Here is a 16,770-nt window from a genome sequence, read left to right on the forward strand (position 1 = left end):
AGTTACAAGTCACTGGCTCGGCTTCGGCTCAAGCCGAGCCAATTAACAACGCTCATTCTCTCAAACTATTAAATTTATACCTGAGAATATAATTATTTTAAGTTTCAGAGAAAAAAACTGTAAAGAATAATACAATAAAAAAGAGAGTTTAAATGCAATGGAAAGTCTTAAAACGTATTTAATTTCAAAAGAACTGCCGTGTGCGATGCGCACACGGCGGTCGAATAGTAAAGTCAATTCCTGTTAATCGCCTCCTCCTTGATGCCCACTCATTTACTGGTCAACGAGTTGACTTAGTCAACGGTCAAACACCACAATGTTGTGTGTGGTGCTGTATTTTCCTTCAATTAATCATACTTGTAATTGTTCTAATTGCAACCCCACCTAAACATTTAATTTTATTTCAAGATTAAAAGCATTTGATTAACAAAATGCATGTAAGTCATTAGTTTGAAGTTTGAGCACGTGGGAAAACACGGTTAAGTTAGCTAATCTTATTTTTTTTCCTTCTAAGATATATTGTTAGATTTTAACGATATTATTATTCAAGTAAAACTGGATCAAAATATATTAAAATAAGAAAAAGTATCATCTAATGTTGTAAGATTGCTAGCGATTCTAATTTTCATGATTTAATTGGATTAAACGCAGAGCCGTACCTATGTTCGATAAGGCCTGAAGCGAAAATAAAAAGTGGCCCTTTTGTGACGATAAATAAATGTAATGCTCAGTTTACACATAATAATACACTAAATACATAAATAAACTAAAAATAATATATTATATCGATAAAAAGTTAAAACATATTTGAAATAATTACATAAAAATTACTCGTCTAGCTGTTTTAGAAGCAAAAATATTTATCAAATTTGCATAATCTAATTCTCTGACTATTTCTTTCTCAATCGACAACATTGCTAGCCCATGTAGTCTATCCTGTGACATTGTTGATCGAAGATAATTCTTAATTAACTTCAACTTCGAGAAACTTCTTTCTGCCGATGCAACTGTTACTGGTATTGTTAACAAAATCTTATAGGCAATGTAAGTATTTGGAAATAAACCATTCAGTTTTGTCAGACATTGTAGCATATCAATTGCTCTTTTTTCATTTGTTAAATAGCATCTCACGACCATCAACTCTGAACACAACTCATCACCATTAATATCTGAACGTCTATCGTGACTCAAAAATTGTTGAAGCTGCATACAAGACTTCATCAGGCTAGTTAAAGGCTCACTCTTTAACTTTTCCAAATTCAATAAAAACCCAAAAATCTCTTGATATTGTTTAAATTGTTCAAATCGAACTTGAAAAGAAGATCGAGCTTGATCAATTATAAACAGAAAATATTCAACTCTAAAAGACTCTTCACCTGATCGTGCCACATCATCATTGTAACTTTCATCAAATTGTTTCTTTCTTCGAATGATACGTTTTTCTCGAAATTTATGTTCAATCCCCATTTCACTTGCGATTTGCACGGCTTCATTCATGGAACTAGCAAACCCCTCTTCTCTAAACTTATCAAGAAATTGATCAAGTTCTTGTAAAAGGTTGATCGCAATATCAATATCCATATATTCAGATTGAATAAACTTACTCACAGTATTTATTGCTCGTAACAAATTATACCAGATTACCATTCCAAGCAAGAACTCAAAACTCTCAAGATCATATAGTGCTAAGGTCTCCGCATCACTCTTTGTTTTAGAATCTTCAGCAACTTCTGCCAAGTCAAGTAAAGCATCTCTTATATTTACAATTTGTTCTTTTATGACTTTAACACTTTCAACATGACTTTCCCAACGGGTATGTGACAATGGCTTAACGGTCAAACCAGACACCTTATCTTTAAAAATTTTCCATCTCTTTGTAGAGGAAGAAAACAATGTGTAGATCCGTTGCACCACTCCAAAGAAGGATTTGGCTTTAGGACAACATTCCACCATATCAACTAAAGCCAAATTAAGACTATGACAACCACATGGTGTGTAAAAGGCTCTCGGATTTATTTCAAGCAATCTTTTTTGTACACCTTTGTGTCTTCCACTCATGTTAGACCCGTTGTCGTACCCCTGTCCTCTTATGTCATCAATGTCAAGCCCAACTCTAGTTAACACATTTAGAAGTTCACTTAATAAGCCAAGACCTGATGTGTTATCCACCTTCAAAAACTCAACCCAATATTCTTCTACTTTTGGTGTGTCCGTCGAATCATCCAAACATCGTAGCACTAGAGACATTTGTTCTTGATGACTTGCATCTGGAGTACAATCAAGTATTACTGAAAAATATTTTGCATGTTTAACTTTTGCAATGATTGCCCTTTTCACTTCATTTGCTAACGTCTCTATTAGTTCATTTTGAATTTTTGGACTAAAATATGTATATTGAGATTCCCTTGCTTCACAACGTCGAACATGCTCCTCCATCACTGGATCAAACTCAGCAACCATTTCTATCATTTGCAAAAATAACCCATTGTTCTCGACATAAAGTTTCTCATCATCCCCTCGAAATGCCAAAGTATTTTTGGCAAGTGTTTTCACAATGGGAATTATTCTTGTTAACACTTGCCTCAAATGTTGTCTTTCTTTGTTGATTTGAAGTTGCATACTGTAATCAATTGTTTGATTTTTTTTCAGCCTCTTTTCTAATTCAACCCAAGCAATCATGCAATCCATATGGTCTCTACTAGCTTCATGTTGTTTAAGACTTCTATGCATATTACGCCAGTCTTTGTATCCATCATTACCCAAATTCCCCATTCTACTCATCATTTGTTCAGTCTTGAACAACTTGCAACAGAAGCAAAATATTTTATCCAATAAAATAGAATATACAAGCCATCTTCTATCTAATGTTTGTCCATTTGCCATTACTCGTGTATAATGTGATGAATCAAAATACCTATTGTTACTATCCTTAGGAAACAAAAAATCATTCACTCTTTTTGGACCCATTTCAATTAAGTAATCTCTCAATTTTTGATCAATGTTATTCCAATTTCCAGGATCCTCCAAATTCATAATCGAATTTAATTTTTCAGGTTGAGAGTCTTCTTCTAAGTTTTCATTCGACTCAATCAAATTGGCAGCCTCAACCAATTCTTCATTTTCATTGTGGCTTTGTTCTTCAATCACCGAATTATCCCCTAATTCATCTCTTTCTATTCTGCTACTTCTAATAAAATATTTGTTAATATCACCGACTTGACTTTGAGTTAATACTTCCTCCCTTTGTTTCATTTTTCTCTTTTGAGCTCCAGATAGATATTTAGGAGGCATTTTCAATATTCTTTTATTATTCCTGCAAATTATTAAAAGAGTTCCTAATAATTAGAGAACAATAAAATACTTTTGCAATTTAGGTTCAACCTTTACCAGAAAAAAGACCGAGTTTATTAAATTTAGTATTCGACAAATAAAATAAAGTGCCTAATATCAATATCAAACTTCACATGACTACCAAAATTAAATAATTAGATAACAATAAACAAGGCGGAGATAAGAAAAAAACAGAATCAATTATCAAAATCCCATAAAGTGAAGGATCATGAGAAATACCATCCAACATAAAAGTAAAGCAGAGATAGGAATATTCATATTGTTTAGAAAATGATGCAAAAAGATAAAGCCTAACGAAGATTCAACTTAAATGTTTAGAAAATGATGCAAAAAGTCAAAAAGATGCCTAACCAAATCCTGCACGGCACTGCTCCCAATCTTTTCTTTTTATGCCTCAGTGGGAAGAACACCAGGGAAGAATTACAGAAATCGTGTGCTCGTGTATTGCAACGTCGGTGTGTGTCGCCTCCATGAGAAACTGAGAATCGACGGTGTTTGCCTCTGTAAGAATAGGGTTTATCGGCATGACCTTATTTTTTATAATTTTTTTTTAAAAAATGGGTCCTTTCCTATGATGGGCCCTGAGGCGGCCGCCTCCTTGGCCTCATGGAAGGTCCGGCCCTGATTAAACGATGAACAATGTGACACAGGTAGTTAAATAAAAAGAATAAAATTAAAAATCACCAACAAGTCAAAATACGGATGCTCATCTTGACCGAGCCAAGTTGATTTGAGCCAAGCTGAGCCGAGCCGAAACCAAACCTCTTCGCTATTGTTACCACCATTTCTGTACCTCGCGCTTAATGATAGGGTGTTGCTCCTTTAAGTTATCGGAGAAATAAAGAGTGAGAATATCAAACTGATCTTGGGAATATATACCGCCGATCGACTAGGTTTGCTTCGCCGCTCGTTTTAGAAAAAAAGATTCCATTTTAGTGAAAGAGGGAAGTGGCGATGGGGATTTGGAGGAGGAGCGATGCGGAGGGTGCGGTGGTAGAGGAGCTCCGGAAGGAGGTAATGCGTCAAACTGGCAGCTCCGTAGGCAACGTGAGGAAGCCGGGGCCGGATGGCGTCCGGCGGAAGAAGGACGGCGGAGCGGCGAGAGAGGGGCGCGAGGTGTGCGTCACCGGCGGCGTCTCCTTCGTCAGCTCCGCCATCGTTCAACGCCTCCTCCGCCAGGGATTCGCCGTTCGCCTTATCGTCGAGAGCCAAGGTGCGTTTAATTGCTGTTTTTCATCACTTGTGTCCGATTCACTCCGTTCTAGGTTTTCTCATCGTCGAAAGAAAGAAAGGTGTCGTTTTTAAACTCATTTTCGATATGTTCTTTATCAGATCGTTTATTTTCCCTTTTCGTTTCTGTGTTCGTTGTTTCGATCTTCCTGGTATTCACAGTACATGTGCGACGATTCTGACGAGAAGAACCGCGTGATCTGACTCGGTATTTAATTTTCTCAGAGGAGATGGATAAGCTCCGCATGACGGATGTAATCCAGCACACCGGCCTACGTCCGGTGATAGCCGGAATCATGGACGTGGAAAGCTTGTGCCAGGCTTTCGACGGCTGCGCCGGCGTCTTCCACACCTCCTCGTCATTAGATCCCGGCGGCCTCTCTGGCTACTCTGTAAGTTCCTTGATGCTAGAACAAGAACAAATTGGACTAACTGACACTTTTACCTTCGAATTACTGAAGTAAAACTGAAAAAAAAACTTGTTTTGCAGAAACAAATGGTTAACATGGAGGTACGAGCAGTGGAGCAAGTGATCAGAGCCTGCGTTAGAACAGAGTCCGTGAGGAAATGCGTCTTTACCTCCTCTCTTCTGGCTTGTACATGGCGGCAGAGTGACGGCCGGCGAGGTCCTTCCGTCATCGACGAGCGTAGCTGGAGTGACGAGAGCCTCTGCCGGGACAAAAAGGTAGCATTTTGACTACCAAGATTCAATCTTTTACCCCCAAAAAAAATCATCATTTTTAGGTGTTGAGAATTTTTTTTTTTTGCTGAATCGCAGCTGTGGTTCGCGCTGGGGAAGACGATGGCAGAGAAGGCAGCTTGGGAAGCTACTCGAGGGAGCAACCTTCATTTAGTAACTGTGTGCCCGGCTCTCGTCACCGGCCCGGAATTCCACCGGCGCAACTCTACCGGATCCATCGCTTACCTCAAAAGTCAGTTCCACCGATCAATCTTGAACTAATCTGATTCAGAAAAAGATGATCAAACATTATTGACACTTGCTATCCGCGTCTGTTTATGTTGAATCGACAGGATCTCAAGAGATGTTTGCAGGAGGATTACTCGCGACGGTCGACTTGGAAACAGTAGCCGATGCGCACGTAGCGGTCTATGAAGCCGCCGCCAGCGGGCGATATATCTGCTACGACCATATCGTTCAAAGGGTCGAAGAGATGGAGGAACTGGAGCGGCGACTCGGCTTTCCGTTCAGCCTCGCGGGCGAGACGCCGGCGGCCGGCCCGCCCGCGTCGGAGCTGACGAATCGGAAGCTTTTCCGGCTGATGAATTCAGGGAGGAGGTGTGCTTACGATGTGTACTCTTTTCTTTCACGAGAACGATCCTAACCATTCTTGAAGTGATCGATAGGCGGGCGTTGCCGATGATAGTTGTTGGGAATAGAATAAGTCCCAAAAGATCATGGTTAATAAACTATTTGATTTAGATTAATGATTAATTTAATATTTATTTAGATTTTTTTTTCAAATAAGTCTAAATTAAATTAAATTAAGCCGGCATTATTAAATAATATCTTTATAAGATTTATCATATCCCGGAATTATGATATATAATATCTAGGTTGTCAGATCCTGCAGTTATTTGATTAATTAACTTGTTTGATCTTCAATTGAATTCCATGAAATTCCAATTAAGAATGCGTTGGTTTTGTCTATGATTAGAAGGCTCACTTATTACTTGTTGCTTGCTTCTTTCGATGGATCGAGCGGATTATGTACTCGTCTCGGTGTCATTGTTTGCAAGAGAGCTAACATGCAGATCGCCGTGACAAGGCTGCTGATCCTGTCAGTGTGCTTAAGCTGATGACTTCCCGTCCATCTGCCCGTGACAATGGCGATATTTGATTCATGCCGCCCTTCTCTAACATATTGCACGATGATTCTATCCGACGATGATTCTATCCGAGAGTTGAGGTAATGGATGTTAGAAGATGTGGTGTTCTTGTTGACCGTGCATGGACTTCGAGCTAGAGAAATCTACAATCATAGCAATGTCAGTGCCGAGTCTGGGAGAGGTTCCCGGCGATGACCTTCCGACGCTCAAGTCAGTCATCGACGATGTGGGAGCAAGGAGGCAGAGTAACAGAGTAACAGTGTGACTACAGTAAAAAATTAGCATACCTTCGTTGAAGCTTATGACTCTTTACATAGGGCTCTGGGGGCGTGCGTGCATGCTCCTCGGGGCATGCACGCTTCTCAAAGCTTCCCTTGAAAAGACATATCAGGAAAGTGTTCCTGACACCATACCTTACCGACCCAAACATAACTCTGACGTGATAGTAGAAGCTTCCGTCGTACGATCCACTGCCTGACCATGCCGCGCGACCATGCCGTCTGTCGATGACACAGACTCCCATAAGGATATCATAGATCCTCCTTTTATCCGTTACTGGGCCGAGCGGGTGAGCCGTTCGACCAACCATCAGTCGTCCGAACGCTATTGTTCTCGAGTTGAGCGGGATGACCGCTTGGCCAACCACCCACTGCTCGAGATTCGCTTTGAATGTAATCTGCTCGGTCATGGATCCGCTGGGCTGGTTCCGAGGTTCGATGTAACTCCGAGCGGAGCTGGCCACTCGACGTGTGCTCCACTGACACACTTCTCTGAACATCAAAAGCTCGGTATGTGGCCGAGCCATGATGATGTTGAGTCGGACCTTCTCTATCCCGGTTGGACAAGTGGGGTGCCCGATCGGCTGATGGTACACGGACATTGTGTTGGGTTTTTCGGGCCGCGAAAACCGCTTTTCGCGTCGCGGAAACCCCGAATCGCCCAAGCCACGGATCTCGTGCAAGGTAAAACTTTCGAAAAATGCGAGTACGAGTTTAAAACACGATCGACTCTTAGATCTACGAGGGAAAAACATTTACTCTTGATGCGTGCCCTTCGCAATCCCGCAACGTCCAAAGGTAGCCAGATCTCGAGACCGTCAAGCAAACGGTCCCCTAGCGGTATCCACACGAACAAGGAGTGGTCTTCTACCACTCAAAGATGGAGAAGAGAACTCACAAGTGTGCTAGCACTTTCTAGGGCTCTCGGATTGGATCTAAAAGGTGAGAAAGGAGAGAAGGGAAAAAGGAACTCACACACTCCTCTAGTTACTCTCCTTTTGTGACCTTCACACCACTTAGTTGCTTAGAATCAACTCTCACTTCTTCTCCACCATGAAGCCACGACCATCAGCAAGCTAGAGAGAGGGAGAAGCACCCAAGGAAGAAGAAGCATTGAACACAATTCAATTTTACCAAATGAAAACCTCTCATCACTTAGTGTGGCCGACCACCACATGTGTAACCCCCACATTAATGTGGCCGGCCACATTAAGAGGATTAATGGTGTGTAACCTGTTGGAGTGTATACTGAAAGCCTAAGCTTTGTAAACATTCATTATAAATAAAGAATCACATTTGGTCAAATTTTCTACATTTAGTTGTAGTTGTTCAATTAATTTATATTGTAGATAATATAGTATGTGGTGTTACATACAGAAGATGATATTATCAGTACCTTATAAATTATAAACAGTAGCTCACGACCAAAATGGAAAGGAACACACCATTAGTAGGTCGTAGTGTAATTAGGTATCAGTTTATCTTGACTGTATAATTACACTAGTACACTCAGAGTGTATTGAGTAGGACCATTTGAGGTCGTTTCTTTTGTACTGACTTTATAAAGAAACAAAGACCTCGGTTATTATGGAAGTATAAACTCTTAATCCTAATATAATAACAAGCACATATATTTGATATTTATTTCTTTAATTTATCAATGGGTGAGGTTTAGTTCGATGAATCAATAAGCCCGATAAATTGGGAAATGATATCACTTATAGTGTGTGTTGTTGATTATAGAAGGAAACTGTGTCCTAGAGATACTAGGTTGATAATGTCCTCAAGAGGAGCTCATAAGGATTGTCATGTTAAACCCTGCAGGTGGACTTAGTCCGACATGATGATAAGGTTGAGTGGTACTACTCTTGGACTTAGATATTAATTAAATGAGTTGTCAGTAACTCACTTAATTAGTGGACATTCGATATCTTAAACACAGGGAGACTAACATGCTCATAATAAGAAGGAGCCCAAAAATGTAATTTGGGATTGGTGCGGTAGTTCAATGATAGTTCTGTAGTGGAATGAATTATCATTGATAAAATTAAGTTGTGTGTTCGGGGCGAACACGGGATGCTTAATTTTATCGGGAGACCAAAACCAATTCCTCCTCTCGGTCCCTATCGTAGCCTCTTATTTGTAGAGTTCTATACCCACCTATACCCACCTTCTATTCCCACCCAATAGGGGCCGGCCAAGCTAGCTTGGGAACAAGCTAGGGCCGGCCTAGGTATGAATTTGGGTGGTCGGCCCTAGCTTGAACCCAAGCTAGTGGGGGCCGGCCAAATTAAATTAAAAAGGAATTTTAATTTTAATTTTTATTATGTGGAAGAAATAATTTATTAAAGAGAATTTAAATTAAAATATCTCTCTTATAAAAGATCTACAAAAGATTAAAGAAAGAGATTAGATCTCTTTCCTTATTTGTAGATTGGTGAGATATTTTATTTTCTCTTTAAAATTATTCACATGTTGATAAAATTAAAATTATAGAAATTTCCTTTTATCAACCATGAAGAGATTTTTAAAGAGAAATTTTATTTTTTAAAAATTTCTGAAAACAAATTAGGAAGTTTTAATTGTTGATTGAAACTTGTCCAATTTGTTCTCCAATGATGTGGCCGGCCAATATAGATTTAATTGGGAAGTTTTATTTTATTTTTCTCAATTAAATCATGTCAAGGAAATTGAGGAAATTTTATTATAATTAAATTTCCTAATTTGCCTAGGCCAAGGAATATAAAAGAAGGGGTGAGGGTGCCTTCATGAGATAAGCTCTATTATTTTCTCTCCCTCTTTTCCTTGGTGTTGTGGCCGGCCATCATCTTTTCTCTTCTTCCTCTTTGTGGTGGCCGAAACTTTCTATTGCTTGGAGTTCTTGTGGAGGCCGGATACTACTTGGAGAAGAAGAAGAAGAAGGAGAGGAAGCTTGCATCTCTTAGAGCTTGGTTGGTGTTTTTCTTCTTCCTTGGTGAAGCTTTCTTGTTTTGGCCGAACCTAGCTAGGAGGAGAAGAAGGTTCTTGGTGGATTCTCATCTCGGAAGATCGTTGCCCACACAACGTCCGAGGTTAGAAGAGGAATACGGTAGAAGATCAAGAGGTTTTTCTACAAGGTATAACTAGTAATTTTTCTTTCCGCATCATGCTAGTTATTTATGGAAATAATACCAAATACAAGAGGCTTACGTTCTAGAATTTCGAATATGTTTTTCGATGTTGTGTTCTTTTGTATTTTCTTTTCCTTGTGATTTGATTGTTCTATTTGGTTAACCTAAAGTTATTTTAGGAAATTAAATATTAGCTTTCTATAAAAGGTTTTGTCTAGTCGGTGGTGGTTGCTCCCATATCCAAGAAGGCCATGTGCCTCGCCACGTCAGTACTGGGAACCAATTATGGAAATTAATATTTAATGGAATTAATAACTTAAGGAGACTTGGGTCGAACGTGTTAAGTTCCGCAGGAGATCCAAGTCAAAACCTAAAAGAACAAATAGATTAAGTTTTGGATCAAATGTGTTAGTTCCGCAGGCGATCCAAAATTTAATTTAAAAGAACACATGGTAACTAGGAAAAAGGTTCAGACCTTTGTACAAAATTTTTGTACAGTGGAACCTATAGGTTTTCTGAGTAGCAACCAACAATTGGTATCAGAGCTAGGGTTTTGCCTCTGTGTATTTGGTATTTAGTTTAATTATGCACATGTCATACATAATTTAGGCAAGTTAATAGTAGGATGTGCTAACTTTGTGGATGCAGGATCCAACTATTATGACTTTTAGTTATTATGTGTGTGATTGGACCCTTGGACATGTCAAGGGCATTTATCTGTGTGTGCATGATTGTATTAAAATACAGCAGGAGCTGTATTTAGTTTTATTAGGATTTTATTTTTTGATCTAGATACATGTACATTCCTTTTATGAAATATAGGATCAAAATGTAAAATTCTATTTATGTCGCGGATCGAATCTTGCAAAGCGTGGAACCTTCTAAGGACCAGAGGCGCAGCGAAACTAGGAGCAAGATGGATGTGACAGCTAGACCCGGTGGCGGTGGCCAAATATGGCAGCAGCTTGGGATGACAACACACGGAGGATAATTAGAGATAAAAGCCATAATAGTTGAAAATTAAATTTTCTATTTATTGCTTTTATATAATGCTGTGTGTGCATGTTAGTTTACAAGTTTTAGTAGGCTAGCATAGTTAAAATTCCTCATTCATAAATAACTAAGTGGGAGAGGGATTTTTAAGTAAATCACATGGTCTCCATTACTGGTTTGTAAGTGATGCAAACAAGCTTGCGCGTTGGCTCTGAGTGCCTTCCTCCATAACGGATGAGCTTGTTTGCGGATCACTAGAACAGACTTCCATTTTTGGATGACTATAGGAAGTTAATTAAGAGCGTGTGATCTTCCCCAACGGAAGAGGCATAATCTTATTAATGGACTTAGTGTCAAGTAATGGTATACACTTAGACACATCTAATAGTATCCTCCCCATCGGAGTCACTGCTATTATTTGTGTGACCAAAAGATACCAACTATTAATTTTATTTGTCAAAAAGTTAGGTTGACAAAATAATAAAATTAATGGGATAAAACCCTCCTTTTACAAATGTTGAATTTGTATACGTCCACACTAACGTGGCATACAAAATTCACGGTGTTTTAAGGTGTTGGTTAATTTAAAATAGTATTGTTTGAGGAATCAATATTATTCTAAATTTAGAGTTCGGACCAAAAGTTATTTGTGATTCTTAGGATGTCTTTCAACCCATTGTCCATCATACTTCAGAATAGACTTATTGGACCAAACTACATAGATTGGAAAGAAACACGGACATTGTTCTTCTTCTTTGAAAGCTATAAATTTATCGAAAGCGGTGCCTAATGCACCCTCTTGGTGAATCTACCAAGAGGAGATTGAATATCATAGGAAATGGGTAAAAGCGGATGAGATGGGCGGTGTTACATTTTGGCTTCAATGTCAAATGTATTGCAACATCAAGATTTCCAATTACCAACTGATATTATGAACAATCTCAAGGAACTCTTTGGTCATCGGGATAGGGCTTCTAGGCAAGAAGCCATGAGAAAGATAATGACACCACCATGCAAGAGGGTACTCCTGTGAGGATCATATCCTAAAGATGATGGCTTATCCGAATGAGATACAAATCCTTGGAGGAGAAATTGATGGGAAACCCGGATCGATATGATCTTCCAACGCTACCTAGAAGTTTTGAGCGATTCACTGAACTATAATATGAATAAGAGGATTTATTCATTAGGGAAACTACTGAAGCAGCAGAAGGATTATTTCGTCACAATTCTCAAATTCACTATGCTGAAAATGGTTCTACTTCTAAACCGAGAGGAAAGAAGAAGAAGAAACAAGCTGGCTCAGCAAAGAAAGTGAATAAATCTCAGAGTACGGGATTTAAAGCTGCAGTGAAGAAACCGAAGGGCAAGTGCTTCATCTGCAAGCAGTCAGGGCATTGGAAGGCGAACTGTCCTCGTAGGAACCAAAACAAAGGTATATCTCATGTTCTAGTTGTTGAAACATGTTTAGCGGTGTTATCTACCAGCACCTGGTGTGTAGATACGGGAGCCACTGATCATGTCTGCAATTCCTTGCAGGGGTTCCAGGAAACCCGACGACTATCTGAAGGAGAAATTACCGTCTACATGGGCAATGCTACTAAGGTGGCAGCTGTTGCAGTGGGAGACGTCTACTTATCTTTTAGTAGAAATAGGAATTTGGTTTTAAGAAATTGTCTTTATGTACCCAGTTTTAGAAAGAATTTAATTTCAGTTTCTAAACTGTTTTTAGATGGATATTCAGTTTCTTTCAGTAACGATGTAGTTATTAAAAGAAATAAAGTGATTATCTGTTCTGGTGCATTAGTTGGTAATTTGTATACTTTAAATCCAATTTCTTCCACAAAGCAAAACATGGAAATTTATAACTCATCTTCTAACTCTAATAAGAGAAAAGAACCTTCGGAAATGAACCAAGCATATCTTTGGCATCTAAGGCTTGGTCATATTAACTTAAGTAGGATTCAGAGGCTTATAGCCGATGGACTTTTGAGTTCATTAGAGTTGGAAAATTTTCCAACTTGTGAATCTTGCTTGGAAGGTAAAATGACCAAGAGGCCATTCAAGGCCAAGGGGTATAGAGCCAAAGAAGTGTTAGAGTTGGTTCACTCTGATTTGTGTGGTCCTATGTCCGTCCAAGAGGAGGTTTGAATATTTTGTCTCTTTCATGGGCGATTATTCAAGATATGGATACATTTACCTAATGCGCATAAGTCCGAGTGCTTTGATAAGTTCAAAGAATATAAGGTGATGTGGAAAAACGACTAGGTAAAGTATCAAGACACTACGATCGGATCGTGGTGGCGAATACCTCTTAGGAGAGTTTAGGAATTACTTATCGAGGTCGGGATTCAATCCCAATTATGCACCTGAACACCAACAGAATGGTGTAGCAGAGCGAAGGAATAGGACTCTTATGGAGATGGTTAGATCAATGATGAGTTATTCGAATTACCAAATTCGTTTTGGGGATATGCTCTGAAAACGATATCGTTCCGAACTTAGTACCTTCTAAATCAGTTTCTTCTACTCCCATAGAATTGTGGAATGGGCGAAAGCCCGATCTAAGACATATTCGGATTTGGGGTAGTCCAGCACATGTGCTGAAACCAGATCTTGATAAGTTAGAATCCCGTATGAAGTTCGCGTGTTTGTAGGATATCCCAAAGGCGAAAGGTGGTTTATTTTATAGTCCTAAGACTGAAGGTCATTGTTAGCACCAATGCCCGCTTTTAGAAGAAGACTATATAATGGATCACAAGCCCGATGTAAAGTTGTTTTAGAAGAACTTAGAGAGGACACGTCTACTTGAGTACCAACGATACAAGATGAAGTACCACAAGAGCGCAACACGTGTCACACATGATACACAACCACATGATGCCTCGTCGTAGTGGGAGGGTTGTAAGCAACTGAAAGATTCATGTTTTTGGGAGAGTCTTGGATTTGATCCGTAAACATGAACCTGATCCCCGGACATATGACGAAGCCAAGATAAGATGCAAGATCTTGGCAAAAGGCGATGAATTCAAATAGAGTCTATGTACTCTAATAAGGTGTAGGAGCTTGTAGAACCACACGATGGTGTAAAGCCGTTGGATGTAAGTGGATCTACAAAGGAAAAGAGGACGGATGGGAAGGTAGAAACCTTCAAAGCTAGGGTTGCGAAAGGGTACACTCGGAAAGAGGGAATCGATTATGAAACCTTTTCACCGGTAGCCATGCTTAAGTCTATCCGGATACTCTTATCCATTCTTGCTCATATGGATTATGAGATTTGGCAAATGGATGTCAAGACGACTTTCCTTAATGGAAGTCTTGAATAGAACATCCATATGAAGCAACCAGAAGGGTTCATTGAAAAGGCAAAGAGCATCTAGTGTGCAAGCTCAATCGGTCCATTTATGGACTGAAGCAAGCTTCAAGGTCTTGGAACATCCGGTTTAATGAAGTAATCCATCATATGGATTTATTCAAAGTCCGGATGAGTCTTGTGTATATAAGAAGTATAACGGAAACGTGGTGGTATTTCTTGTACTATCGTAGATGATATTTTGTTAATTGGCAACAATGTCAAGGTATTATCAGACGTAAGGGTATGGTTGTCCAAACAATTTGATATGAAGGACTTAGGAGATTGTGCACACATTCTTGGGATCAAAGTTATAAGGGATCGTAAGAAAAGAATGTTGTGTCTGTCCCAAGCTTCATATATAGATACAATCCTTGCTCGTTTTAGCATGCAGGATTCCAAGAAAGGTTTCTTACCTTTTAGACATGGGGTAGCTCTATCTAAAGAGATGTCTCCAAAGACGTCGAAAGAGATAGAGGACATGAAAGCAGTTCCTTATGCTTCGGCTGTAGGAAGCCTAATGTATGCAATGCTATGTACGAGACCTGATATTTGTTTTGCCGTGGGCATGGTCAGCAGATATCAGAGTAACCCTGGACAAGGACATTGGACTGCGGTAAAGCATATATTGAAGTACCTGAGAAGGACTAGAAATTATATGCTAGTTTACCAAGCAGACGATCTGCTCCCTGTGGGTTACACGGATTCAGATTTCCAATCGGATAGGGACAATAATAAGTCAACCTCGGGGTTTTTGTGTTTAGTTTAGGAGGTAAAGTCATAACTATGGAAGAGTGATAAGCATAGGTGTTTTTCTGGACTCCACCATAGAAGCTTAGTATATGGCAAGCCTCTGAGGTAGCTATAAAAGCTGAATGACTCAATAATCTCAAGATAGACTTAGATATGATTTCTGGTTTGTCCAAAGATTATTACAATTTATTGTAATAATATTGGTGCAGTAGCAAACTCGAAGAAACCATAAGTCTATAAAGGAAAGTAAACACAATAAAGCGCAAGTACCACCCAATATGAGAAATCGTATAAACGAGGAGAAGTTGTTGCTGCCTAGATTGCATCAGGTGATGACCTATAGATCCTTCCACCGAGGTCCTTAAGGCAAGAGCTTTTGATGGACATGTTGAAGGGTTAGGAATCAGATGTATGGCAGCAGATATAGCAGCTTAGTCTTTTAGTATAAGTGGGAGATTGTTAGAATGTATACTAAAAGCCTAGCTTTTGGTATAAACATTTATCTAGAAATAAGAATCACATTGGTCAAATGTCTACATTTATGATAAATGTAGTTGTTCAATTAATTTATATTGTAGATAACATGGTGTGTGGTGTCACACACAGAGGATCATGTTATCAGTATCTTATAAATTATAAACAGTAGCTCACGACCATAATGGAAAGGAACAAACCATTGGAAGGTCGTAGTGTAATTAGGTATCAGTTTATCTTGACTGTATAATTACACTAGTACACTTAGAGTGTATTGAGTAGGACCATTTGAGGTCGTTTCTTTTATACTGACTTTATAAAGAAACAAAGACCTCGGTTATTATGGAAGTGTGTGCTCTTAATCCTAATATAATAACAAGCACATATATTTGATATTTATTTCTTTAATTTATCAATGGGTGAGATTTAGTTCGATAAATCAATAAGCCCGATAAGTTGGGAAATTGTATCACTTATAGTGTGTGTTGTTGATTATAGAAGGAAACTGTGTCCTAGAGATACTAGGTTGAGAATGTCCCCAAGAGGAGCTAATAAGGATTGTCATGTTAAACCCTACAGGTGGACTTAGTCCGACATGACGATAAAGTTGAGTGGTACTACTCTTGGAACTAGATATTAATTAAGTGAGTTGTCAGTAACTTACTTAATTAGTGGACATTTGTTATCTTAAACACAGGGAGACTAATACACTCATAATAAGGAGCCCAAAAATGTAATTTGGGATTGGTGCGGTAGTTCAATAATAATTCTCTAGTGAAATGAATTATTATTGATAAAATTAAGTTGTGTGTTCGGGGCGAACACGGGATGCTTAATTTTATCGGGAGACCAAAACCAATTCCTCCTCTCGGTCCCTATCGTAGCCTCTTAATTATAGAGTACTATATCCACCTATACCCACCTTCATACCCATGAGAAAGGGGCCGGCCAAGCTAGCTTGTGGTTCAAGCTAGGGTCGGCCAAGCCTTGGTTCATGGGTGGCCGGCCCTAGCTTGAACCCAAGCTTAGGTGGCCGGCCCCCATTAAATTAAAAAGAATTTTAATTTTAATTTTTATTATGTGGAAGATATAATTTATTACAGAGAATTAAAATTAAAATATCTCTCTTTAAAAAGATCTACAAAAAGATTAAAAGAAAGAGATTAGATCTCTTTCCTTATTTGTAGATTGGAAAGATATTTTATTTTTTCTCTCTGAAAAATTATTCACATGTTGAAAATTAAAATTATAGAAATTTCTTTTTATCAACCATGAAGGGATTTTAAAAGGAAATTTTATTTTTTAAAATTTCCAAAGACAAAAAAGGAAGTTTTAATTGTTGATTAAAATTATCCTAATTGCTCTACATGAGGTGGCCACA

At 38.8% G+C, this 16,770-nt stretch overlaps 2 protein-coding genes across 2 annotated transcripts; one reads left to right on the forward strand and one right to left on the reverse strand.

Annotated features, from left to right (window-relative positions):
* Positions 1-1,177: 1,177 nt before the first annotated feature.
* LOC121982609 (zinc finger MYM-type protein 1-like) lies at positions 1,178-3,877 on the reverse strand. The gene is made up of 4 exons (XM_042535747.1): positions 3,762-3,877; positions 2,290-3,313; positions 1,377-2,169; positions 1,178-1,203 (listed from the first exon to the last, which is right to left on the reverse strand). The coding sequence occupies exons 1-4, from the start codon at positions 3,875-3,877 to the stop codon at positions 1,178-1,180; spliced, it is 1,959 nt and encodes a 652-aa protein (XP_042391681.1).
* A 381-nt stretch (positions 3,878-4,258) lies between these two features.
* On the forward strand, positions 4,259-6,064 carry LOC121982557 (cinnamoyl-CoA reductase-like SNL6). The gene is made up of 5 exons (XM_042535706.1): positions 4,259-4,564; positions 4,807-4,973; positions 5,072-5,266; positions 5,360-5,513; positions 5,614-6,064. Exons 1-5 carry the CDS (start codon positions 4,306-4,308, stop codon positions 5,922-5,924), a joined length of 1,086 nt encoding a protein of 361 aa, XP_042391640.1. The 5' UTR covers positions 4,259-4,305; the 3' UTR covers positions 5,925-6,064.
* Positions 6,065-16,770: the final 10,706 nt, after the last annotated feature.

Source organism: Zingiber officinale, chromosome 5A (assembly GCF_018446385.1).
Source record: "Zingiber officinale cultivar Zhangliang chromosome 5A, Zo_v1.1, whole genome shotgun sequence".
NCBI classification, from domain to species: Eukaryota; Viridiplantae; Streptophyta; class Magnoliopsida; order Zingiberales; family Zingiberaceae; genus Zingiber; species Zingiber officinale.

Coding starts and splice junctions, on each gene's coding strand:
- LOC121982557 (XM_042535706.1), top strand. CDS start 4,306: ATGGGGATTTGGAGGAGGAGCGATGCGGAGGGTGCGGTGGTAGAGGAG. Junction 4,565..4,806: donor CCTTATCGTCGAGAGCCAAG/GTGCGTTTAATT, acceptor TAATTTTCTCAG/AGGAGATGGATAAGCTCCGC. Junction 5,514..5,613: donor ATCCATCGCTTACCTCAAAA/GTCAGTTCCACC, acceptor TTGAATCGACAG/GATCTCAAGAGATGTTTGCA.
- LOC121982609 (XM_042535747.1), bottom strand. CDS start 3,877: ATGCCGATAAACCCTATTCTTACAGAGGCAAACACCGTCGATTCTCAG. Junction 2,170..2,289: donor AACATGCAAAATATTTTTCA/GTAATACTTGAT, acceptor GAGTTTTTGAAG/GTGGATAACACATCAGGTCT. Junction 1,204..1,376: donor TGATGATGTGGCACGATCAG/GTGAAGAGTCTT, acceptor TCTTGTATGCAG/CTTCAACAATTTTTGAGTCA.